Source organism: Medicago sativa, chromosome 1, assembly GCF_051527215.1.
Source record: "Medicago sativa cultivar Bolivia chromosome 1, Bolivia_mono, whole genome shotgun sequence".
Lineage (NCBI taxonomy): Eukaryota > Viridiplantae > Streptophyta > Magnoliopsida > Fabales > Fabaceae > Medicago > Medicago sativa.
Window position 1 is genome coordinate 27,917,280 of NC_140749.1, and position 27,475 is coordinate 27,944,754.

The 27,475-nt window shown below is 31.3% G+C and overlaps 2 protein-coding genes across 5 annotated transcripts; both read right to left on the reverse strand.

Moving 5' to 3' along the window:
* Positions 1 to 593: 593 nt before the first annotated feature.
* LOC146953958 (chlorophyllase-2-like) lies at positions 594 to 3,039 on the reverse strand. The gene is made up of 3 exons (XM_085712946.1): positions 2,898 to 3,039; positions 2,661 to 2,815; positions 594 to 1,405 (listed from the first exon to the last, which is right to left on the reverse strand). The coding sequence occupies exons 1-3, from the start codon at positions 2,986 to 2,988 to the stop codon at positions 728 to 730; spliced, it is 924 nt and encodes a 307-aa protein (XP_085569072.1). The 5' UTR covers positions 2,989 to 3,039; the 3' UTR covers positions 594 to 727.
* A 1,560-nt stretch (positions 3,040 to 4,599) lies between these two features.
* Positions 4,600 to 9,918, reverse strand: LOC146953959 (VAN3-binding protein-like). 4 transcript variants are annotated; one of them, XR_015011520.1, is made up of 7 exons: positions 9,585 to 9,918; positions 9,012 to 9,119; positions 7,171 to 7,612; positions 6,662 to 6,907; positions 5,882 to 6,149; positions 5,559 to 5,649; positions 4,600 to 5,260 (listed from the first exon to the last, which is right to left on the reverse strand). XR_015011520.1 is itself a non-coding variant. In XM_085712961.1 (7 exons), exons 1-7 carry the CDS (start codon positions 9,876 to 9,878, stop codon positions 5,043 to 5,045), a joined length of 1,416 nt encoding a protein of 471 aa, XP_085569087.1. In that variant the 5' UTR covers positions 9,879 to 9,918; the 3' UTR covers positions 4,600 to 5,042. The 4 variants fall into 4 exon arrangements, 2 of the variants coding, with proteins under 2 accessions (XP_085569087.1, XP_085569083.1); XR_015011518.1 differs by having other exon boundaries at positions 9,012 to 9,122; XM_085712961.1 differs by having other exon boundaries at positions 5,559 to 5,616; positions 6,100 to 6,149.
* Between the last annotated feature and the right edge of the window lie 17,557 nt (positions 9,919 to 27,475).

The following is a 27,475-nucleotide window of genomic DNA, read 5'->3' on the forward strand; positions in this document are numbered from 1 at the left end:
TTACCCTATAGATCAGAGACGAGAGTATTTGGTTCAAAGGTTCCACTATTCCGTAAAAATAATGGATCCACCATAACCACATTGAGAATCATCGATCTTGACATTTCCATGATCTTCCATAGTTAATCTAGCACGAGATCAAGAACAATAACTCATCCCTTATAAGTTTTGTGAAAACAGGCACCAATATTGTCTCAACAATAATAGACGAAGAAGAAAACCATTCCAAAGTAATATAAGTATCTTGTTGTTTTGCCACAATCACTCATCTTTTGGTATCACCTATAATGTTTTTGAAAAACTAACGTGCAGGTTCATATTCTAGTTTATTTATAAAAATAAAAAATAAAACATAGTTTTTTTTTCACAATTAAAATAACCCATAATTCATTTTTTTTTCTTCGTAAATTAGTTATATCATTACTTTGATCTTTTAAGAATTTGGTAGGAAGTGCTTCAATGTGTAAAAATTTGTAAGCGTTATTTAAGCTTTGAGATATACCCTGCTTCTAATGATCCTCTATAACTAAATTGATCTAAAATTATTTTAATTATACATACATACATATTTGAATTTGAAATTAACTCCAACATGAAAGTAAAATGGCACCATGCATATCTTAAAACATGAAGTTGATGTACATGTAAAATGCATAGAGATGATTATTGCCTCATTAGTTGAATTACATGTGAAACAAAAATATATACTTCCTATCTTCTCTAATTTTTATACAAAATAATCAAATTTCATCTCAAGAGGAACACTCACACTCTTGTCTCTTATAGCTAATAAGTCCACATTATCCCCATGCAAATAAGCTTTCAAGAATGCAACCATAACTCCTCCAACAAATATCCTCATAGGTTTCCTTGATTCACCATTCTTACATAAACAATAACTAACTTTCCCTCTAACTCCTTTAGTATCATCATCCAACATATCAACATGACCATAATCCTTAGCCACAAAATACCAAGAAGGTTTCTCACATTCGCTAAAAAAATCCTCATGATTGACACCCTTAGGTGCACAAGGAGGAAACAAAGGGTTCTTTTTCACATCACCTAAACCAGAACCAATAACCAATGTTGCCATATCGTAATCAAATGAATGAGGAACATAGGTGAGAATTGGTGGTGATGTTTGCTTTCCTTTATCCATTCCATCAACTGGATCAACTCCTATTATGGCTGAAAATTTTAGATCAGTTGTGATGTTTAATTTTCTTAGAGCAATAGCAAATGATGTTTTCCCGCCGCGACTATGACCACCAAGTGCTAACTTGTCAAAATTTGGTTTTATGTTTGGTGGAAGAATCTTGCTAAGTCCTTTAGATAGCCAATTTGTTATTGCAGCTACAGAGTAAATCTCTTCAGTTATATCAGGTCCAGCCACCGTATACAACTAAGAGAGGAAACATGATTATTTCACCAAAATAGAACTGTTGGGAAAAAATTGGTTGCAATTACTAATTACAGTATAATTTATGAGCAGTATTTAAATGTCAACATTACATGAAATTCTTTATTTCTTTTTTGTTTTTTGTCAGGTAGCCTATTGGCTAGATTCACACACATAATGTGTGGAGAGGTGGAGAATCTGAGGTTCGAACCCCGACCCCTGCACATAATGTCCGTGATAGCTACCAACTGGCTACAATTACGGGACACGTTACGTGAAATTCTAATCCATTAGACATGTTTTCTAAGATATAATCTACCTTATTTTGTGTATTTGAAGTGTTTTCAATTTGTATAATATTAATAATTGTAAAGATAATTGTGAATAAATTGTGAGTTTTTTAAGTGGATCAGATTGATACAAGAATTGAAATGAAATATGGATATAGAAAATGTCTCACCCATGTGTTTGATTGACCTATACTCTCATAGTCCTAGCACTGAAATTTCTTATAAAATCATAAGGGGCTAAGATTCGTTGTAGTGAAAAAATGGTGCAATGTCTATGGTCAACAAATTGAAATTTGAAGATGTTGGATAAAGATTGAGTTTAGAATCCAATTTTCTTATGTTATAATATGAGACATCCAACTCAAATTTTCTAACAACAATAAAATGTTTATTTGGGGGTTTGGTAGCTCAACTGGTTTGAGCCAGAGGTTAGAGGTATAGGGTTCAAGCCATGTGTTAAGATTCTTAGGATTTTGTTGGTTAATTAGGATTAGTTAATAGTTAGTGGAGTTGGAAGTTAGTTACACAGTTGATTAGTCCATTAAGTCTTATAAATAAGGACTAGTATGTACTCATTCAGTATCTTTTATTCAATCTATTCATTCAACTATGAAGTTTTATGAGTATTCTTCTCATGAATACACATATGCTCGCTATCTTGCTTACATCTATGATCTTCATCCCTATGATTCTACAATTTTCTACACTGTGCAAGGAGGAAAAAAAAAAAACTAACATGACAATTAACATAACATTTGTCAAACATACTATCATGATTTTCTTTTACTTTCCATTATATTCTCCTAACAATGTTTTTAATGATTATGTGAAATTGGTGATTCTTGCTTCTAGTCATCGATTCATGTCTATGTCTAATAGTCTTTACACAAGTGATTTTTCCCTAGAAGTGCTTCTTGCAAACAAGATAAAATATAACTTATATATTAAAATGTCAAATAGGAACTAACCTGAGGAGCAATGACAATGAAGCCATGAGAAGCAACATGCTCAATAAGCTGAGAATAAAATGAGTTCAAAAGAAGATAGCCATGTAGAAAAAGTAGAAGTGGGAAATCTCCACCTTCAATAGGAGTTGCAATCAAGAGAGATTTTGGTGGTGGAACTGATCATAAACATATAGAAAACTTTAGCACACATGAACTATATAGGATATCATATAATAGAAGAGTTGATAAAAATTGTACCATATTGTTGTGTACGTGAACAAGAATCAACCCTTAGTAGCTTAGTGGTATAGTTACCAGTTTCAAAAACATTACTAACAGAAGAACACATAACTGATGATAGTTGAGGTAAGTGTTACTTTTTGCTTAAGAATTTGATGATAAGATAAACCTGTGGTGTGGTTTTTATATAGTCTTCTTTAATTGGATATTTTGGTTTGAGATTTTAGTGATATTATTTTTTGGTCAAAACATTTATTTATTTTTTGATGAGAAATTTATTTGGTCAAAAGAAGTGCATATGTTTAGTTGGGCTTAAAGTAACTGAAGGCCCAAAAAAATTGAAGCCTGGCAGAACATATAAACAAATGTAGGAAATTGCTGTTTAGGCCCCCATATCATGCAATTTCCATCATATTGAAAAGAGTAATGATATTTTGACATCCATTTGATGACAACTTTATTGACAACTTTGTTTTTCTCACTTCTTATTGGTCAAAAACAATGGAGAGAGAAAAAGGAAGAGAGAGGATAACAACATCATGTGAGTATGAGAGAGAAAGTTGTCCAAAAGTTGTCAAAAAGTGGTTGTCAAAATATCATTTCTCTATTGAAAATGGATCCGCATAAAATGGTGGGATCCATGTAATTTTCACCAATAAGAGAGCTTGTCTTAAAAGGAGAATGTTAGTGATACTGCTCAATATTTTTGTTTGAGAAATTATATAATGATTAATGTTTTCAGAATTTTAAATTTGATTCATATTGGTAGAGTATACTGCATGTGTTTGGATCACTACAAAAGGGCATTTAATGAAGTTGTAGGCTTTTGGCAAGGGTAGATGAGTGTTAAATATGTAGATAACTCTTGGTTGCAATTGATAGGTACCATATAACAACCAAATCATTCTTCTTTGACTTTTGTTGTTGATATGAAAATCAGAAATAGTTAGAGATACTCCCTCCCTTCCTTTATAATTGTCACTTTTACATAAAAAATTTGTTTCTAATTAACTGTCGTTTTCAAAGTCCAATGTATTATTAAATGTGGCTTTACCTATATTACCCTTAGATATTTATTGTAGAGAGAGAAATATATGAAATGAAGTATTAAATGATTAAGGTTATTATAGGAAAAAGATAAATTGTTGTATCAAAAGTAGTAAAAGTATATGTTGTCTTGGTTTGTGTAAAAAGTCAAAATGTGACAATTAAAAAGGAACGGAGGGAGTAGTTTCTTATCATGTCATTGACAGCATTGAAGATGTCATATATGTTTGAATTTAACGATGAGTTTGATAAAATCACAATGACGTTGTAACTTTGTTTAAATTTTAATATGTAATTTTTTTTAAATATTGCAGTAGATCAACGTGATTTTTGTCAAACATTCATCCGAAGTTAAAAGAGGAATTGGTGCATGTGCGCATTTAGTTTTGTTATTTTCTTCATTGTAATTTAATAGGAAAAAAGCACTGTAATATGAGTGTATCAGAACAACTTAAAATTCAATTTTCCAGAGAAAAGTAATTTTCATGATAGTAAACTAACATAAAACTGCTTTTGCTTTTACTTTTCTTTTAAAATGTCTAAAAAAACTCACCAAATTATTTTACATCAAAATCCCTTTTTTAGAAAATTTCAAACAAACATACCCTAAAGCACAAGTAGAAGAATCCATAACAATGATTTTCTGTAGATCATAAACCTTAAAACAAAAGAATTCCTTGGGATCCAAATCCAATCAAGAAAAGCTTAAACCAACATTGATAAGCAGCAAAAGCACAAAAAAAAAATCAACTTATCTTTATCTTTTAACATCACACACACTACACTAAAATGTGACTCTTTCACTTTTTTCTTTTTGACTGCCAGGTCCAAGATACTCTTTTTCTTTCCATATCAATGAAAGAAAGAAAATACAGCTTATAGCTTAACATTTTTCACTTTAGTTCACATTACTTTACTTTCCATTAAAAAAAATACATAAAAAATACTAATTTAAGCCCTCCAAGATTAAAGAGACCCACTTCCACCATCTTCTAGCATAATAACTAAGACTTTAATTTACCCTTTTTACAAATAGATCAAAACCCCACCATGTATCAACAGATTTATACCATGTTCATAGTTAACATAAGGATCCTATAACATGTTTATAGTTAATTAACATGTTCTGTTTTTGTTGTTCCTTTCAGCAGCAATAGAGATAAGCCTTGAAACACCTTGAGTCCACACATCATATTCTCTTTGATTTCTGCACTCAAACTCAACGACGCCACGCGTTATTGTTTTCAAACCAAAGTAACGACGGTTGTCACCGCCTTCTAGCAAGTGACGTCCGGGCCAAGCCGGCATTTCTTTGATAACGCCAATCACAACATCTGCGAAAAATTTCAAAAAGCATGAGTCGTGGTAAACTTAATCACCTTTGCACGCAATTGCAGACAAATAACTAAGATTCATTTAAAGCATGACCGGCCAATGATCGAACCCTTGATAGATCAAAGGATGAGTGTGAAGGTGGTTTTGATTAGAAGAAGAATCCTTTTGATCCATTTCAAAGTTTAAAGAATAAAGAGAATAACTTTCACAAATCCCCAAATGAAACAAGACCCACCTCCAAATCAGTTAAAGTATGATAAGAGAAGGGGACAAAAACAAAAGTTGATGAAAACTCACTCTTTTTCTTTTTTGTGATGGTCCCAGCAACATGTCTACTCTTCATCTTTAGCATAACCTGAAACAAAAAGAGGATCTAAAGAGTTACTCCCTCCGTCCCGGTATAATTGACCTACTTTGGTTTTTCACACAGATTAAGAAAAGTGTATAAATGAAGGGAAAAGTGGAATATATTGTATTGGGAATGATAAAAGTAGTATTATTTAGTGTTATATTGTATTGGGAATGATAAAAGTTGTATTGAAAATTGAAATGAGTCAGTTATTTTGGGACACTTTTTTTTAGAAAATGGGTCAGTTATTCCGGGACGGAGGGAGTACTACAATTTGTAGATTTCTAGGAAACTGAACTGAGTTGATCCCTTAACATCATCACATCGTTCTAAGAGCCCTCACTTTAGTCACTTCTTTCCACTATCAGATTCTTATTCATCATTAAAACTCTTATAATTGATGGCCAAATAATTGGTCATAGTCAAGATCTAAAGTCACATTACATAATTGAAATGAAAAAAGAAAAGGAATAATTCTCAAATATATACCTGGTTCATTCTGTTTATATAAACTGACACAATTTTCCAATGGAGTTCACCTGAAAGCAATTATCAAATCAAATCACTTTCCATCCTTTAAACATAAAAAGAAACACAATAACAACTAAAACTAAATAAGATCCTTTTCTTTAATCCACATACAGAAGCATAGAACACACCAAACATGACACTCAGACGTAAATACTGGTAATAATTTAAGAAACAATGGAAGTGATTGAATGGAATGCAATGACATATGACAACATTGATAAATGTCGGACACCAAACACACTTTAAATTTGAAGTGTCAATGCTTCATAGACTTAAGTCTATAATTGGTTCCACCATTGAAAGAAGCAAAGTTGATTTTGACATCTTTGGATGTTCTCGAGTAGAATTGATTTTGTCTCAAGAATTGCTTCTAATTTGAAACTAGAATTCGGAACTTTTGCATCTATAATTGAATTTTAGCCTTGTGTTTAGCGATCCAAACCACTTTAAACCACTTTACATTCAGTTCACTTTTAAATATAACAAATTTTACTAAATCATTTCATTCGAGAAAATGTACCTGTGCGAGTGCGTTTAAGAAGCTCACAACCTCTAGCAAGCAATTCTCTACTACAAATGCCCAAGAAATTTTCTTCAGGTGCAAGTTCGCCACTGAAGCTACTATTGGAGCTGCCATTACTACCACTGCCCCCACCACCATTACCATTACCATTACCTACCAAATTCTTCTCCACAGGAATTACAGCAGCAATATTCCAAACTTCTTTAAGGGCCCTTGCCTTCAATGTTGCAGCCCCACGCAATGCTACGAATTCAAACCACAAACACCATAAATTAATCAACAACTATATAAAAAAACAACCACCATTGTTTTTTTTTTCCTTTCTTTATTTAAGTCAGTCATTTTCATGAAATAATTAATTAACCAACATTCCAATGAGACTGAAAATGCTAATAATTCAACACATTAATAAATGAAAAACTATGCTTCTGAATAAATCCTTTTTTATGATTAATTTCATGTAAACAATCACAAATAAAAGGAAAAAAAATTATGTTGCCGCATACCTGTCGCAGCAGCAGCCGTCAACGTTGTAATATCCCCGGCAGACCTCACATTCACGGCAGAGCTAACCACCGAAGCAAGGTGATCACGCTCAGCCCCCATAGCCTCAGCAGCCTCAACACATTGAGCCGCCACCAATGTGGCAGCCGACGCTACCGCCATGTCTGTCTTCGCCATCTGCTCGTCTTTACGAGCACCTGACGAAGCAGCAGTTGCGGCTGCAATAGCCGCAACAGCGGCTGCAACTCCAGCAACCGAAACTGCAGCATGGAGCTGAGCATTGTGAGCCCTTGTTTCTTCCTTTTTCTTTTCCTTCCTCTCCTTCAGCCACCTCCCCACCGTTTTCCCTCCGCCTCCACCACCGCCGGTGGCAGAGACTCTGTAATGGTTGTTCAAGCTGCTGATAATGCTGTTATTGTTGTGATTGTTGCTTGAACGGTTATACTGCATAGAATAATTATAAAAATAAGCCATTAATAAATTATGTATGTATCTTTCTTCTTCTTTTTCTGATTCTTATTTGATCAAATTTAAAAATAAAAAGATGCATTTTCTGTGATATATATTGGTAGGTATTTGTTCATATTTGTTAGAGTAACTGTTGTTGTTAGCTGTTACAACTATAGGTCCTGAGATTCTGAACAAAGCAATAACAAACTTTGTATTGGTATTTGCTAAAAAAAACCATGTTTATCCATAAGGGTCCATTAGCAATAAATGCAATTGCAATCTAAGAAAGAGAAACTTAACTGCTTTTTTTGGTTTCCTTGATGGCTAAATAAGGAATCAAAGGGTAATTTTGGTTGGTATTGTTAACCAATTTTAATGAAGCTGTGACTAATCTTGTAAAATTAGTTGTAGAAACAAACAAATGCTGTTTTATTTTTTGTAAAGGGAAACTATAATTACACATAAAAGAGGGTCTAAATTGAAATTTTTCACTTTTAAAGGCTTAAAAATAAAATTCATTATTTATTATTTAATTAGACTTTTTTCTTAACCATTTGATTCTTAAAGGTAACTAAAGTCGAGTTAAAAATTGTTTCTATCAAAATTGAATTCATTGTTTCTTATGAAACATGGACACATACCTGAACACTGAAACGTCGACGTAGATAATAATTTAAAAAAATAACATAATTCAATATATATAACAATATGTGGCAATGTCGAACATTGACTCGTGTGAGACATGGAACATGTCTTCGATCACTTTAATTAAAGCTAATTTGGAAACTGTGTTCTTTAATGAAGCTTTAATTAATGGAAAATGATAACATGTGCCCCAAGGGCATATGATAAGAAATTTAAAATAGAAACAATTGTCTTAAAATTTGTGCATTCAACTTTATTCAACTTTTAAAAGTCAAAATTTTGTTGTTTTCTATGTAAAGTTTCTAATTTTGAATTCCTTAACTTGTGCCCTAAGGGCACAAGATAACAAGACCCTTAATTAATTTAGTAAAATTATAATCAATGGATAGTGCTAAAAACAAAAACTTTGGAACAAAAAACAAAAATAGTAAAAATAAAATAAAAAACAATTCATTTTAAAATTCAAGTTATGTTTGGCTGTTTGCATTGAAGAAAGGAAAAACAAAAGCAGATTACTGATTATTACTGTCTCTGGGTGTCATCCAATTTATGTTTGTTGGTAACAGAGAAAGCTGAAATTGGTACTAGTGGTTTCTAACAGTACACTGTACAGTGAGGTCAGTGTTTCGTGCTTTGTACCCAAAAAGTTTTGAGAAAAACAAAAAACCAAACAAACCAACATGGTTGTTTGTTAAGGTTTTTAATGTCAAATTAAAGCCACCTATGAAATTAAGAAAGATGTATATACCTTGAAATCATCCATTTCAGAAGGTGAAACTGGTGGACTATCTGTTAAAGATCCATTCAGAGGTCCACTGCTGTGTGATAGTCTTCCTGATGTTCTTGGAGATACCTCCTGCTGCACAATACCAAAACACTTGTCTCAGATCAAATTCGAGACATTGTCAGACACTAAATAACGTTAAGTAAACGTCGTGGCAAAAAACTATTTTTGATTGTGATTCTTTGTAATATCAAGGATCACGATGGACCGCAACATCAATTTAAAACCTTGGATACAAATTTGGAAGTGACAAAAAATGGAATTTTGGGAGACAAAAGAAAGTGGAATGAATGATCTAAAAAAAATAATAATATATTAACATATGTAAAAATAGAAAAAAAAAAATGCATAATAAAACAAAAAACAATCTCTTAACAACTCAGACGTTAAAGTGTTACAGAGACATTTGATATGCTGAACCGACCAGCCTGAGTCAGTTCAGCATATCAAATGTTCTTTGTGTTTAGTGTTTGTCAGTTTCGTCGCGGGACTCTTTAAAATACTATATGCAAAAATGGAACCTTAAAGACTACATACCGAGTGAGACATGATACGATCCAAAACCATTTGAGAAGTTTGAGAGGAAGCAAAAGAAAAAGGGTTGCCAGAAACAGTTATAATAGACTCATCAACTTCACCAGCAAAATCTTCAAGTATAGCAGCATTTGAAGAGGCATTGTTGAGTTTGTTTGAAAGAGGAGGGAGTTGAGCTGGAGACAAAGCTTTGGAGACTTCCATGGCAGAAGCAGACCATGATCGTGACAAGAATTCCATTGGGTCACGAGGTGTTTCTGGGTCGGGTCTCCATTGTTGTTTGTTTTGTTTTTCCATTTTGGTGTTGATGTTTAGAAGAAGAAGAAGATGAAAGAGTGGTTTGGTTTGGTTTTATTGTGGTTTTAATAGGAAAAGGAAGAGTGAGGGGTGAATTTAGATGGGTTTGATTGACACCGTTGATTTCTTTTTTGTATTGATCTACGGCTAGTGTTTGTTACTTGCAAGAAACCTTTGTACTATTAACAAGAATAATATCTTAAAGGCTAAATACCACTTTTATTTTGACAGAATTCCTTTAAGTTAATCCTTTAAGTTTCGAAAGTTTCAATTAGATCTTTTAGTTTGACAGAATTCCCAAGTTATTCCTTTAAGTTTCAAATAGGTCATTTTAGTTTGAAAGAATTCTCAAGTTAGTCCTTTAAATTTCAAAAGTTTCAAACTAAAATGACCTATTTGAAACTTTTGAAACGGTTACGGTGAAAAAATTTATCAACTAAAATGACTTATTTGAAACTTTTGAAACTTAAAGGACTAACTTTGTAATTCTGTCAAACTAAAAGGACCAAAAGTGATATTTGGCCTATCTTAAAAGTTGGATTTTTACTTTTCTTTTACAGTTTTGGGCTTCAAAATTACGGTTGTGTTGAGAATGAAGTTATGGTTTGGTTATGTGGTGATAAAAATTGAATTTGAACAAAGTGATTATGTGTGTGTATGTTGTTACGACGAGTTTGTTAAAATTACGGTGGTTTATCAATCATGCAGTTAAAAGTAAATTGAATATAAAGTGATTTATGTTTAGATATATTCATGTATTAAGAAGACATTGTGGTTTTTATTTACTGGTGGAGCCACGTATAGACAAGGGAAGGCCACGACCTCCACTATCATCATGCCCTTGTAGTCTCAACATGACTATCTCGTGTGAGGTGTCTATCGCTTTACAGTTGTTTTTGGACTCCAAATCTCTACCGTTGATCTTGACCATTGAATGAAATCATGTGATTCATATATAACTCTCTTTAAAACAAATCAAAAATACAATCTTATAATGTGAATCGTCTGGTCTCTTATCTAACCGTTGAAATATATCCACTTTAACAATAATGTGGTTCTGGATGACAACAAGACCTAATTTGTTTGTTTTTGTTTAAATTGTTGAAGTATACATAAAGTTCACACTTTCAATATAACTTTACTCGAAATATGCATTGAAATGCGGATTAGCGTGAAACCAAATAGACTGAGTTGAACGATGCTTGAGTGTGAGTTTAAAACCTAATTACATTGCAATATCACATCTCAAAGCACTCGAATCGTGAAAATTGTGAAGCGAGAATTTGAAGTTGTGAATTCATGTTGCATGTTTGATCAATTGGACGCATATCCTAACATATACTCCATCTGGTCACATTTATAAGCAAATATTCATTTTCAGGTTCATTGAATAATTGATGTATCTGAACTGTATTATAGTCCAAATACATAGTTATTCAATGAAACTAGAAAATAAATATTTGCTTTTAAATGTGACAGGATGGAGTACTTACTTGTTTACCATCGATCTTTGTTTTTATTAGAGATTTGAACCATTTAAGTTGCTATAATACCCTTTGCTTTGATTCATTTCAATGACAAATTTTGAAACCAATTGTAATATTTTCTTTTTGTCACATTATTTTTTATTGTTGTACTTATTCCCCTAAACCCTCCTTTGAGTTAAAGCAAGAAATTGCTAGTTGGTACTATCTAAATAAAATGAGTACCATCCAACACATTAACTTTTTTGGTACTTTTAAATTTGTTTTTTTTCCTACTAATTTTAAGTTCCTTTGGAAACCTTTTTATTCGGTTTGGTTCTTTTAATTTTTGATTTCGGATCTTCTTTTATTTTTAAATAAAAAGAAAAGAAAAGAAAAGAAAAGAAAAAAGGAGAGTGAAATGAAAAAATGTGTGATGAGGGTTAAGGAAAGGATATTTGTCGTTTTTTGTAAATGTGAGAGGAGAAAGGAAGGAAGAGGTTTGTTTGAGACACATGAGAGAATGAGAAGCATGCTGCTAGTGCTGTACTGGATGTGAAGAACGAAGAGGTTTATATAAATACATATATGCGGGTTGCGGGTCTGGGTAGTACAGTGCCCATACCCGTGCCCATACCCATTCAAATTTGTGGGTAATTACCCATACCCAAGCGGGGACCCATGAAAGCGGGGTTTTACCCTACCCATATCGGGTATTTTTTGCGGGTGCCCATAGGGACTGGGTCCAATTGCCATCCCTACGTATGATGTTTTAAAAAACTTAGAAATTGACTCTTAAGTATTATGTTTAATTGGAACAAAATTGTAATTTTGTAGTTTAGATCAAAAATAAAAATTGAGGTTTCTTCGAAATGTTATGTAACTATGCATATCCTTTTTATATGTTTTCATAGATGTCCTTGCAAAAAAAAATCAGCTCAAATTTATATGTTTTCATAGATGTCCTTACCAAAAAAAAAAATCAGCTCAAATTCAATTTCTAGGTTGAGGTTTCGTTGTTTTGGTTTTTGAGTTTTTGAAACTCTAAAATTCATAATTAATTTGTCTCTGCAGAAAAATTCTAATTTTTTATGGATAATCACATTTTAACGTCGTAAACATGTTTGTAAACAATCATGAAAAAAAAAACTCTGTCAATTTTCTAGAGTTCATGTCTACATAAAAAAATATGAAGTTAAAAATGGGAAGTTAGAATCTACGTTTTTGTTACATGATCGTTTTGTCAGATTCCATGTATATTATATGGTCAATTTAAACCATTAACACTAACTCCCTCCGGTCACTAATATAAGCAAAATTTAACTTTTTAGATACATTGAATAATATATCTAGTCTTTATTATAGGTTAGATATATTAATTATTCAATGTATCTAAAAAGTTAACTTTTGCTTATATTAGTGACCAGATGGAGTAATATATTTGAAAATTAGAGTCACACACTCTATGGCATTTTTCTTTTGTAAACGACACTCTTATTAAAAGGATAAAATGATTAAATGTGATTAACAATCGAGTTGATTAGACTTCTTTTTAAAAAATGATCGAGTTGATTAGGGTATAATGTTAATGGTTAATTAGATTTTATAAAAGAAAAAATACAGGTCACTAGTTTTTTTTCAAGGGAAAATTGGGTCACTAGTTAAAAACCATAAGTATTATGTACGGACCAATAGCTTAAATATAAATAGTATTTAAAACGTCAAAAATAAATATTTAACCATCTATAGCTTACAAATTCATCAATATATTGTCTTGTGATTTTTATTAATTATCATATTATGAAGTAATTAAAATGTTTAGAGTTTGAACAAGAGTGGTTAGAGTCCTAGAGATATTTGGTGAAAATGAACAAAAGCATATGGTACTATCACAAAATTTTGTTGTTGCAGACAAAGTACAATGTGGTATTAGTAGGATAGGAGGGAGGGAGGGAGGGAGCAATGTCTTTCATGCCTTAAATTTTAAGACATTACGTTCGAGAAAGCATCCGAGAGCAATAAAGAGTTAAATATTTCACGATCACAAAATCACAAAAGAGGGATACGCCATATCTCTATCTAAAATCTTAAGACATTAAGTTAATTAGCCACCTCTTTTATAAATCAAACACTTTACTCTTCTATATAAGTAATGTGAAACTTAACCACTCACGCATCAACAAAAGTAACGGAATCTAATCCCAATACTAATATGAGTCGCTTTGGAGTGGAATATTTGAGTTTACTTACATGCATAAGTACTTGTGAGACTTCATAATGATAACTAATAATCCGTTCATAAATTGTTTTCGGTTTATTTTCATAAGCTCTCCAAAAACCTTATAAAAACTGTTGTAGCTTATAAGTAAAACAATTGTAGTATTTTATTTTGTCATTTCTTATAGAAATAGCACATACACAAACACTTATCATAATAAATGTTTATGCAATAAGTTACAAATTAAATTATTTATCCAAACATGGCCTATCTCCTTAACTATTAAGAACTTGACTCATAGATTGAAAGGCACTACAAGATAGGGGAGGCTTTTAGCTACAGGATGTATGGCTGGAATCAGACCTTGGCAGACTGGGAAATAACATGTTATGATCATATTGACATAGTTGAAATTAGGCATTGATTTGGTATTATAGGAAAATGTTATACGAGTATGATAGATGTAATTTATTTCAAAAAATTTAATCAAATTCACTTTTTAAAATAATCAAAATTACTTTTTTTTTGAGGAAAAAATAATCAAAATTACTTGTTTTTCCAATTCAAAGTTTTAATTATAAAATAATCAAAATCACTTCTTTTTTTTTTAGGAAAAAATAATCAAAATTACTTTTTTTTTTCAATTGAAAATTTTAATTAAATTTCCAAAAACATACTCAAGTTTAGGAAGGAGTAATACCAATTTTGCTGAAAAAGATCATGACGTGTTTGTCTCAATCCTCGTCTCACAGCTGCAAACCTATTTTGGTTGAACTCGTATCAGAGATAGATACAAGGCAACAACCAACCATAGGATTTTAATTAGAGAAATGATATTTTGACAACCACTTTTTGACAACTTTTGGACAACTTTCTCTCTCATACTCACATGATGTTGTTATCCTCTCTCTTCATTTTTCTCTCCATTGTTTTTGACCAATAAGAAGTGAGAAAAACAAGGTTGTCAACAAAGTTGTCATCAAATGGATGTCAAAATATCATTACTCTTTTAATTATATTCATAGGAGGTGCTAGTAGTCTCTTTATTTTATATTTTTGATAAAAAAAAAAATAGGAGTTGTATATTTGTGTTATTGCTATTGTTTCGGATTGGTTTTATGATCCAGAAAGTTGTAACCTCTCTAGCAGCATCAAATAATCTTCATACAAATTTCTCACAACATAAATAGTTAAGAAAAATGTTCAATGGACACCTCATTGTATGAGCGTATACACTTTAAGAGATGATATGATACGATAAACGTAATAAGTTGATGCTTTAATAGAGATGGATGTAACAATTGTCCAAACTCGTCTAATTCAACTTCACCACGGTTTACACGAAAGTAAGTGGAAGTTAGTAGTTTCCGCTTTGAGAAGTTAGTTAGAATTAGTTGCTTGTAGTTGCTTGTAATGCAAGCTATTGTACTCTACACTAGGAGTAGTTTATGTTACGATGGTCATCAATGTAATAGTATAAATATTTGATGTACTTTCATTACAACTTTAAGAAAAATCATTTCTTCTTACTATCTTATTCTCTTGTTCTTTGATAATAGGTTTTCTCTCATAAAATAGTCAAAGCTAGAAAGCTTAACCAACAAGAAATTTCATGAAAATAAAGTTTATAATTCGCAATATGATGTTTCAATACTTTCAAAAGTGAAAACTAAAACTATGATCATTATACAAACGGAATAACCACTCGTTCATAAAATCATAAAATCTCAGTCGTTCGATAATATGATATGTTTAGTTTTTTACCTAAGGATGAATATGAGCACGATTAGGACATGCCTATCAATAGGTGAGTCTAGTTTTCCTAAAGATGTATAACTAGAAAAAGTTTGATTTGCTCCATTTAGCGAAATAGCTCTAATAAAACAGAGATCTTGTATATAGAGTTTGATAAGTGGTGTTAGTTAAGTGTCAGAAAAGACATTTGGTGCGGACATGAATCGTCTCATGTGTAATTTTCACATGAGAGGGTTACGTGTATAGAATCTCTTATCATTCAAATTTTTTTACCTAATTTTTTATATATTTCTTTCTCTTTTTAAATGACCAAAGATTACACATTATTCTCTCCTCTGAAAATCAAACATGAGAAGTTTCGTACTCATCTAAAATAAGGTGTACCAACACCAAAGCAAAACAAATATTGAATTAACTACCAAAATTTCTGAAGACCTTGACAAAATTAGATAAGTTCTCTGAAGTGCAATTGCAAGATATCTAGGGAGTAGTTAGTCTACATCAAATATTCAAATACTGTATTGAAGTTGTATTAGAGCTTCACATTATCAAGGTCATCAAATTGTTTGATGTATATACATATCTTGCACACTTTCATCATTTGAGTTAACTTTTGAGAGTAAAATGATTATCTCTTTAACACGATATCAGACTCTTTATAACATTGTACTTGCAGTGAGTACAATCTATAAGACTAGGGTTAATCTGATTAGGTCATGACTTGATAATGCTCTTAAGGTGAGTATTTATAGCCGTGGTTGGGCTTTGATTTCCGCTGACTTAGGCATTAAGTTACTTGGGCTGAAGTAAATGCTCAAGGCTTCTAGCTGTTGCTAGAAGCTTTCTTAGGCGGCGCCCGTATGGAGGGCGTCTTAGGTCATTATGGCCCTTGGGAAGGGCGTTGTGTCCTTATCCGAATATCTCCAGTCCACAAGTCCTCCAAACACGAGTCTTGGGACAAGGCGACGTGGTTTGTAATCAGCGTCTACGTTACTGGGTGATGCGTAAACTTGTGGTGGCCCTTATGGAGGGTCCTGCGTCATTGTCCGAATACCTCCGATCCAAACATGATATCAGAATCAGATTAAAAATGATAATTTGATTAGACTATGAGAATTGTAACAAGTAACCTCTTTCTTAACCAATAAGAAGAAGCCCTTGGCTTACCATAGTTGAAACTTGAAAGTGGGTCCAATATGTTTTGTAAGCATGGTATTGTGAATCAGTAGATCAGGTGTTGATGTTTGTATTGTGGCTCTCACTCTCTGAATCCAACAATTACAAGAGAGTCCCTGACAGATATGGTTATGCCTTAACAAATCTTTGGCTTTCATCACTGAATCAATGAGGTACTATTCCTTTTTCAACACTGTGCTTGTTTTTGTTTATTTATTTCTCCTACCAAAAGCTTCGTACACAGACCAACTTCTTTTGTTTTTTGTCTCTTAATTCGTTTGTCCTTTTACTTCTTTGTGAAATGTTTTATTTTGTTTCTTCTACTTAAATTGGAATGTTGCTGCAACATGTCTCTTTAGAGATTTTTATAGTTTTAATGTCAATGACAATGAAACAAAATAAGATTTCACTTTGCTATTGATTATAATTTTTTTTTATCAATATTTAGTTTGGACTAGTTTAGAGTAAATTTTTTTATCAATATTTAGTTTGGACTAGTTTAGAGTTTATCAAAATCACTATAATATTAATGGTTTTGTTGAAGTTAACAAATGCAAAAGTTGCAAAGGCTCACCTTCTTGTAACAAAAAAAAGGATCACCTTCTTACAATCCTACCATCAATTCAAACACAGTGGTCTTAAATATAAGTCAATTTTATAGTTGATTGCATTTGATGATAACATTTTAAAACATGTCTAAATCAGTGTTAAATTTAATTTTCAATGATTTGTTTTTTATTAAGCAGTCTACTAGAATTTCACCCTTAAAATGAATAAGTAGAAAATTCAGGGTTTAAACTCCAAGTCCTGCATACATTACAGTTCATTATTTCTATCAACTGAGTTATGTTTATCGGAACGACTTATTTTAATAGAGCATATTTTTATGAATGATGCTTTTGGGAATGTTTCATGTATTTTTTTTATACGATTAAGAAAGTTAATTATATTTAACTAATTTTTTTTAATAAGTGGCAGGATAAATATTTTTGTTTATAAACAGACAAACAGTGACATGATGGAGTAATTGGCAAAGGGTGGATATTTCTGAGGTCAAATATGTGGGGCTGTAAATGGCTAATTGGTTAGTGAAAATGGTGTATCACTGGATAGTGTTTGTGCTTTTGTTTCTTTTAATGCCAACATTTTGGAACTTACGCCACATGAGCAGTATATATGTCTTCTCAAATTATTTCAATGAATTTTGAGAAGAATTGGGTGATAAAACAAACAAATTAGTAATGTTTTATGATACTGAAAACAGTTTGCCAGGATGTTATTAAAAAAAAAATATAAAATTGGTATTTTTATTTATTTATTAATTTATTAGGGGAAGATTGGTATTTCTATTGTAATAATAATAATAATAATAATAATAATAATAATAATAATAATAATAATAATAATAATAATAATAATAATAATGTAAAATTAGCCTTTAATATATAATGAATTTTTTTTGTCAAGGTGGAATTAATAGTTTTTGCTTAAAACATGATTCTTACACTCATGTATATTGTTCAAGTCTTTTTCACGTAAATGTATTCAAATAAACTCCATCTCATATTCAAATGAGTGTATAATTGTCTTTATTTATAAACTATCGGGATAGGGGTATCATAGCCTCATACCCCGATGACGGGCAACCCAAAAATGACAGTCACACCAAAAAGGGTTAGGGTTATCATAATCCAAGGAAAAACAAGAGAATTAGTACTTAAAAACCAATAGTTGATGAGTCCAAAAAAATGTATTGTGTCGAATTTCATGTCCACCTTTAAAAGCATGATCATATCGTAAATACTTCACTACTTTCGGTTTTGAGCCTTGTGAATCTCAACATGAGAAGACCACTCCAAAATTGCAAACTTATCTATTCTGAAGCCGAGAAGGGCTTTATGAAAAACTATTGGCTATGTCTTATAACATCGTTCACACAGTAGTTGTTTGCATTGCATCGTTTTACAACTCAATTTAACGAATAATGTGATGAAAAGGGCATTTGTTTAACTTGATTATATTCTAAGTAGTTATCCTAACACGACAAGCTGTGGAATTACGTTTAGACAATTCCACATGTAGTTGAATGAAGGCCAATCAAATTAGAAATAGTCGATTGCAAGCTAGGCGAGGCTTTCTCGACTCCACTAAGGTTCATGGAGGTCGTGTGACTGTGATAATCAGTCGAAGACACAAGGAACTTCACAATTCACCAAGATAATTCATGTTCTGTGTTTTTAGCACCAATAGTTGGACTAGTAATTTTTACAGAGGCTTAATTTGAAGCAATAATGCCCATGTGGATGCGGAAAACAAAAGTGACCTAAGATAGGGAAATTAGGCCACACATTGGGCGCTGTATCTAGCAATAGAAAGAACACACACTACCTGCAAGAATAGTTTATTGGCGCAAGTCATAGCTAGGTTTTGTAGGACACGATGGTTCGGCTAATAAGATTTGCTTTACCTATAACTACACATTATACATTTCATTTACGACACACGCAATCAATCAAACAAGTTATTTTCTCACAAGTTGCCTTTTATCTTGCTGCTTTGCTTTTATTTATGTTGATCCATTTGTGTAGTAGCTCACAAAAATCCTACTTTGTAATTAACATTTACTTTGAGGATGTAAGGAGTTCATAGCCAAGGGACTGAGTTTCATCCTTAATGAAACTATTTGAAATAAAAATGAAATCACAATTGAGAGTTGTTAGTCGATTTCTCGACTAAATTTTAACTTTGGCAACAAGGTTGTTTACTTTTGAAAACATTTTAGTTTTCTATTTTCAAAAATATGTATTACAGTTTAATTTGCTAATAAAAATATGAGAGACTTTTGAAGTGATTCATTTGTGATATAAAGAAATATGAGATGTTAGCTATAAGTGATGTATTTTCAGAAATAATGAAAATAGTTTTTTTTAGCATTTTCATTGTTTACGGTGATACAAACAATTGTTTTTTACTTCAAGAGTCACTATCTCCTCGTTAGCAAGAAAAATTAACACAAATTTTAGAAAGTAAAAAGACTTTCATAAAGTAAACAAACTCTTAATTGATGGAGAATTAACGCATAAACACAACAACTAAGTAATAAATTAAAGGTGAGAAAAATACAAGAAGTTTCAAAAACTTTTGTAAGTGTTTGCAAAATTGGTTAGTCTGAAGCTGAAAACAGAGTTTTGTTCAGAATCTGAAAGAGTGTGAATGTAACGGATAAAATCACACACAGACAGAGAGAGAGAGAGAGAGAGAGAGAGAGAGAGAGAGAGAGAGAGAGAGAGAGAGAGAGAGAGAGAGAGAGAGAGAGAGAGAGAGAGAGAGAGAGAGAGAGAGCAATTTATACAAGTTCCTCTCACAAACTCAGAGTAGTTTAGTCCCATTGCACTTTCAAGGGATTTTCACTATAATAATTTAAGATTACAAATGCTCAAGCACACAAGCAAGAGACTTCTATTGCTCAATCACACAAGAAAGAGACTTCCTCTACTCAATCACAACTGAAAGAGACTTCTACAATCTAACTTAATCAAATAAAAGATTGATTGAGTTTTACACTTGATATACAATCAGAGGTGTAATCAATACAATTCATATTGGACTCTAAGTCTTAAGAATTTCTAAAGTATAAAAGTTTATAAAAAAAATTCATGAAGTGTTTGTGTTGATTTTGACAGAGTAAGAGCACTAGCAAAAGTTCAAAGAGTTCTATTTAATCTTTAAGTCTTCATCTCCTTATATAGAGGAAAATCTGAGAGGCGTTGGAGAGTGTCAACGCATAAATTTGAGTCTTTGAGAAGTTTGATCATAAACGTTGGAATGTTCCTTGAGAAGCTCCTTGTTATGCTTCTCACCATAACGTTGGAATGTTCCTTGAGAAGCTCCTTGTTATGCTTCTCACCATAATCTTCTTTTTGACAATCAAGCCGTTGAAAACAAAGAACTGCATGTCAAAATTTACGTCTAATTCAACGGTGGACAAATATGCACCCACATTTTATGGCGACAAGTTTGAGAAAAATGATAATTTCTTCTCTTTTAGATATTGTTCTTCTCACCAAAATACTCTCTTCTTGCAACCATAATATGACTTCTCTCTACTTATACAAGTGAGACACATAATTGCAAAAATATTTAGATTTTTCTCCACATAAAAATAGAGCTCAATACCGAACATTAATTTCTTCCTCTTCATGTATCTCCATTTGTTTTTCTCAAAGAACCAATTACACGTTGATGAATTTTAGTACTTCCCCTCTACCTAACGCCAAGCATTGTAAATTTTGTTTGCATACATCGAGTCGGTTTTTAAAACTATGCTTTGAACTTCACCTCTACCTACATGACTTGAACCCCTTCTTTAGTCTTTGAAATTGAATAGAAAAAATGTACCACTATTGAAGCCATGGCCTCCTTAATGAATTTAAATTAATTTAGGCAAAGCACATAATTTTGCACCAAAATGGAGTTCTATTAAATGATCTACACGCTCAACAACTACTATAGGTGGAGAGACATTTAGTTGCATGAGTCAGAGGAGCTAGCAATATGATAGATATATATGATATTAAAGTGGTGGGGTGCTTTCAAAATTTATATACATTGGTCCCATGACAAAAGGAATTGGTTTTCATCATTAACACTAAGATGCTACATTGAGCTAAAGAAAATGGTTGTGGATCCACAACACAACAACTTGTACCTTTTCTCAATCTTATTGCCACTTCTTCCTACTTTGAAATATGATGGGACCTTCAACTACATATTGCTATATTAATTAATGCCTCCTACTTATTGGCCAATCAAATAACCTTGATTGGTAATATTCTTGACCGTATATTTGTTTAGTTTATTATCAAATGACTTGTGTTAGGTTTGTTCAAGTGTCTTCTTTTTCTATGTTAAAAGTGATGTAGATTATATGTTATAAATTATAATGCAAAAGTTGGATTATTACATGGGACAAAGCTACATTAATTAACTGAGAGAAACACATGGAAATATTTTACTTCTTTCAATATATTTGATTTGAATTATTCAGTTGAATCAAGTTATTCATGAGTTTAAATCTATTCGAGTTCAATCTAAAAACAATTAGTTTAAGTTGAGTTACAAACTAAACTAATCAATTTAGGTTCAATCAAAAGAAAGTCAATTTAAGTTAAGTTTCGAGAATCCATTTTCAACCTTAAAAAAATTATTTAAGGTAATAATATAGTAAAGGTTTATAACCAAAAAAAAAAAAAAATATATATATATATATATATATATATATATATATATATATATATAGTAAAAGATAGAGTCCGTTTATTTTCCAGTACTTCAAATTTCTGTCCGTACCATTACCAATAAGCATTTGCTCGTGGGAAATTATGCAAATTATTATTCCATCCACTAGGTCTAATTATCCAATTCAGAATGGCAAACAAATTGCCAAATATGCTTAATTAATAGTAGGACCAATAATTGATCATCTTATAAATATCAGTCAAATGGGCCCACACAATTTGATATTCAATACTCATTGAACAGTTAAGCACTTAGTTTTTGTCCCTTCTCAGCCAAATGAAAAATTGAATAAGAGCTTTATACAAGGATAAATAAATAGATAAATAAATAAAGGGTCATGTTAACTTGTGCCCTTAGGGCACAAGTTAAGTAGCTTAAAATAAAAATTTAAAATAACTTTTATAATTAAAAGACAACTTTTTAAACTTTTAATGCATTGAATGCACAATTTCCAAGAATTTTTTTCTACATTTAGCTTTTTAACTTATGCCCCAAGAGCATAAGTTAACATTTCCCATAAATAAAAGGACAAAGGTCCCACAAGTTTACTCATGTTTTCTTTTTCAACAGACCTATTTGGCCATTTTGGAAGGGTCAAGGCCAAGTTAATGGATCATGCGCATGTCCTTTTTTATTATATTTACATTCTATTTTATTTTATTATTGAAACAGTCAATATTAATATGTTAATTTGTTAGTACAATAGGTTTTATCATTCCATTTGCTAGGGGCAAAAATTGAACCTAAATCGTCCCATAAGTGTAGCTCAGTTGGTAGCTACCAAGGATAATTTATGCAGGATGGGGTTTGAACCCTGAATTCTCCACTTCTCCACACATAATATGTGTAAATCTATCTATCATTCCACTACTCGACTCACTCACTCACTTGAGTCATCAAACTAAACTTATGTGCAAAAAGAAATGATATTTAAACAATTATTTTGTGATAATTTTTATGACAACTTTCTCTTTCGTATTTATATTATGTTCTTATTATTTATTTCTCTCTACTGTTTCAGTTGTCCCACAAATTATCTCAAAAAATGATTGTTCAAATAACAATTTTCATATAAAATTGTAAAAAGTAGGATCCAATTTTTCAAAATGAGGGACAAAATCTTATTAAGAGATTTTAAACATAAATTCAAACTCAATACCCTAATTAAACGGAAAGAAATTCCAATCAACCCATCCAACAATCAAGCAATCAGTTCGATTTATGAGTGGAATCAAACTTTACTCATCTCCTGACACCAAACTCTAGCTTATTGGGGTCTCTTTCTCCTTATATCTGGAGGATTACACCAAAAAAAATCACCCAACGCTCTTGGATATATCCCGTGCATCTAATTGTGTGCTAATCGAATTGCTAGGAATTGAAACAATGTCATGATTAGATGGGACATAACTACATATGTAAGGAAGCAAGGGCAAGATTAATGGAATAATGGTGCCGTCTTCTTATAGAAAACTCTCATTGCGTGGATGAAATTGTGGCCTATATACTATTCAAATTTCAAAGATGATAAAATAACTAACAACCCGTGCAAATGAAAAATGATATGATTCGCATATTTGTTCAAGTTTCAAATATGGTTTCAGTGGAATATTTGATTATGAGCACCAATAAATTAATGTGTAGACACTAAGGGGGACTTAATTTGACTTGAAGATGACATATCAATCACAAAGTAAGTGTTTGACTCTAGAGACGTGGGGCTTAATTTCAACCATTTCCAAATTTTGGATCAAATGTTTGTTGGTTTAGCTAATAAAAAGAGAATCGTCAATCAAAATTAATTATAAAATTAGAAATGAAATTAATCTCTAATTTTCTTGATAAAAGAATTCAATACTAGTTTTTAGCTTCTTTTTTTTTTTTTTGTTGCTAACTTATCTTTATTAAGGGGGGACTTTATTCTATTTTGATTTGATAAATGTAAACTAAGAGACCATATTGTTATACCTATCTGATTGAAGGTGCAAAAAAAATATTTTACAGAAAAACTTCATCCTTATTGATGTTAAAAATGGTTTTACAGTTATTTATTTTAGCTAGAAACAAATAAAAAATTTGCTTTATCTTGATTAAAAAAGTGATTGAAAGAAATTTTTTAATGTAAAAGTTTGATATACATAGTTAAATTACCAACTTCAGTAATGATTCATAATAGTGAAATCATAATACTCTACCATTGTAAAGATGAAAGAAGGGAAATACTACAGTGAATTTTCATCTAAAGAATTTAACCTCTTTTTTGGACAAGAACTAAAGAATTTAACTACAGTCCATTTCCTCTTCTTTTAAGAAAATTCCACTAACTTCAATCATTGTGATTCAACTCAACATTTTAAAACTGGGACAGTGAGCAGTTTTTTTTTAGGGAAGGACAGTGACCAGTGAAAGAGTTTCTTTTTTTATGATAAAAATTTAATAGAGCTGCAAGAATCTATAATTGCATCCTATAAATGTAGCTAAATTTAAAATTGGTTACTGCAGGTCACTATAATTGTTAAAAATTGTGCATATTGTCGGCTGCATTTAAAATTCTGGAAGGTATTGAGTACTACTATAATAATTTGGATTTTAGATGTATGTAACGATTTCCCTTCTAGATTCAACAAGAGGTGAGAAAATGAACCAATTCTATAATCTTAGTAAATGTTTAGGATATATGTTGCTCACAGGTGCACGCTTAAGTGTTTTCTAGCAATAGATTCCATAGAAGCAAGCAATCACAACCACAGCCTCAATGTGATGGTATCACAAAGAATATCCCCTTTACCGCCAAAATTATCAATTTAGACCACATTCGCAGAACTGGACGAGCCTTTTGCTTTTTTCTTTTGGAGAGTCATTTTTCCAATGCCTAATTTGTTTTACCTTTGTTCCTCCCATGATCTTGACCTCTTGTTACTTACTAACCTTCTCCTTAAAAATATGTACACATCTACTCAGGGTAAAAATAAAAATTAGGAAAAATGAGGGCCAAAAGTTTAACATCACAATCGTAGAGTATTGACAAAAATGGGGTGCAAAAAGCAAAACAACAAGATTATACTAGTGTATTGGGCTTTGGTGTTTTTTCTCTCCAAAACAAACAGGTGCAAAAAATGGGAGATTTTTTTTTTTTTTTTTAGGGAAAAAAAATGGGAGAAGTTGGAAATGCCTAAAATACGAAGAATAATATTTTTTATTTAATAGTAAAATAAAAAAATAAATCATATACATACATACATATATATATATATATATATATATTTTAATAAAAGTTTAGATAAATTAAGATTATGAGTTCATGACTTAAAGAGCGTTGACTGATGCAATACAAATCGCCTACTTAAAAAATACTATTACTAACATCGATTAAATGAGTTCAGCATACAATTTTATCAATAAATAAAATTCTTATAAACTGAGAGAACATTTATTTTTTGCAATAAAAATATACTACTCTCTTCTTTCTTTTTAAATATCGTTTGAGTACATATTTAACATTCTTATTTAATTATCGTTTTGATAAATTAGAAAAAAATTGATGAAATATACCCTTTTGTAATTACTCTTACTTACTTTTTTTCAATCAAACTGATGCTATCCATTTAGAAAAGATGTGTATAGTATTTTTCAATCAAACTAATGTTATCCATTTAGAAAAGATATGTATAATATTTAAAGTATTGGAGGATGTCAAAGGATACATGTAGTTTATGGCATAGTGTTATGTGAGCGGTATGGGAAAGAAGGGGGCGTTTGTGTATTGGTAGGGGTGATGGTTCAGTTTGGTGGTATATTATGGATAAGATTTGGGAGGATGTGGGTCAGTTTGATGGAGGGTGGTTGAGAGATAATATTAGTCGGAAGGTGAGGGATATGGCTTCTACTCTGTTTTGGATAGATCCCTGGTTGGATGGCTGGCCTCTGAAGGTTAGTTTTAGAAAATTATTTGAGCTAGCTGAAAATAAGTTGGTGTTAGTGAAAGATATGTTTAATATGAGGTGGGGATGAATGGTGAGGCGTGGAAGTGGCGTAGGCAGCTGTTTGCCTGTGAGGAAGGGTTGGTGAGGAAGTGTGTGGAGCGGCTAACTTCAGTGGTTTTGCAGGTTGGAACAACAGATCAATGGGTATAACATTTACATTCTTTCTTGTCCTATTATGTTAGTAGTGCTTATAACAAACTGATAAATGGAAATCAACGATCATCAGACTGCTTACAATTTTGTTTAGTTAAAGGATATTCCTCTTAAGTTCTTTGTTTTTGCGTGGAGGATAATACTTAATTGCGTCCGACTAGGGATAATTTGATGAAGATGTTAATCACCTTTTGTTACTTGTGAATTTTTTGGTAGACTTTGGTATTTTATTTTCAATTGGCTTGGTTTCGATACGGCTTTTAATGGCAGCCTCGTGGAACATATTATTCAGTTTGGCAATTTAGGGGTTTTTTTTTTTTGCATAAAGTTCGAAACTCCCTAAAGGTGATTTGACTTTCTTTGGCTTGGATTATTTGGAAAGAGTGCAACTTGCATGTTTTTCATCGCAAGGAGAATAACTTGTAGGTTATATGTGAAAAGGTTAAGCTTTAGTGATATTGGTGGTTTAAAACGAAATACGTTTTGTTCGACTTTGATTACCAATTATGGAGGCTTGATCTCATTAATTGTTTAACTGCAGTTACCTATCATGTGTGCTTCTATTTTTCGTTTGCTATTGTAATATTATGTACTCTGTATCTCTGATAGACATTCTTTAGTACACCTTGTGCTGAAGTCGTATGTTTTGATTTCTTAATATATTTGTGCTCATTTTGGTCTTTTAAAAAAATATTTAAAGTATTGACAATTGTTTCTTATAAGAGAAAGATAAAAAGTCTGTTTGTTAAAATCATTTTTTTTAAATAATCACTTTTAAGAGTATTGCGTCCGTTTATTACGACTTTTTAAAAAAAAATCTGAATATAAATTTTTTTTCTTTCTAAAAACAGCTTCAAATGAGAAGTTGTTAAGAACATCTTCTCGAAAAATAGATTTTTTTGGAGAAGAGAGAAAATATGTTTCAGGGTCCGTTTGTTACGGATTAAAATAAAAGTGATTTTGACATAAAATAATTTAAAGATTATATTTTAGAGATTTTATGAAAAATCAGAATCTATTTTGCGTTTGTTTACCGTAATAAAAATCATTTTTTATACAAATAATATAGTTTGTTCGGATACAACTTTATAAAAGAGATTTTTTGTTACAAAATTAGTTCAATATTTTAAATCATGTTTTCTCTCTCCTTTAAAAAAAATTATATTTTTGAGAAGCTGATCTCAACAGCTTCTCATTTGAAGCTGTTTTTAAAAAAAATTTAGATTTTGATTTTTTTAGTATTTTTTTAAGAAAAGTGATTTTTTTTCGTAAAAAAACTATAACAAACGAACTCTTATTTTAATCCGCAACAAACGGACCATTAATCCGCAACAAACAGGCTATACATTATTTTTTGACTTTTATTTTAGTTCGTAACAAACGCGCTCAAAATATGAGAAAAAAAAATAGAAATTTTGTTTTTTTTTTTAAATAAAAATAGAAATTTGTTGAAGTGAAGATTAAAAAAAAAACTAACAATTATTTGTTACAAAATAAAAGAAAAGAAAATAATATTATATTAAATTCGCGACATAAGCGTGGTGATTGATT

Excerpts from the sequence above, each read along its gene's own strand:
- LOC146953959 (XM_085712957.1), bottom strand. The coding sequence starts at position 9,878 with ATGGAAAAACAAAACAAACAACAATGGAGACCCGACCCAGAAACACCT. Across the intron at positions 9,123-9,584 it reads ATCGTATCATGTCTCACTCG|CAGGAGGTATCTCCAAGAAC; the intron begins GTATGTAGTCTT and ends GGTATTGTGCAG. Across the intron at positions 5,261-5,558 it reads CATCACAAAAAAGAAAAAGA|ATGTTGTGATTGGCGTTATC; the intron begins GTGAGTTTTCAT and ends AATTTTTCGCAG.
- LOC146953958 (XM_085712946.1), bottom strand. The coding sequence starts at position 2,988 with ATGTGTTCTTCTGTTAGTAATGTTTTTGAAACTGGTAACTATACCACT. Across the intron at positions 2,816-2,897 it reads TTCACGTACACAACAATATG|TTCCACCACCAAAATCTCTC; the intron begins GTACAATTTTTA and ends GTTTATGATCAG. Across the intron at positions 1,406-2,660 it reads TCATTGTCATTGCTCCTCAG|TTGTATACGGTGGCTGGACC; the intron begins GTTAGTTCCTAT and ends TTCCTCTCTTAG.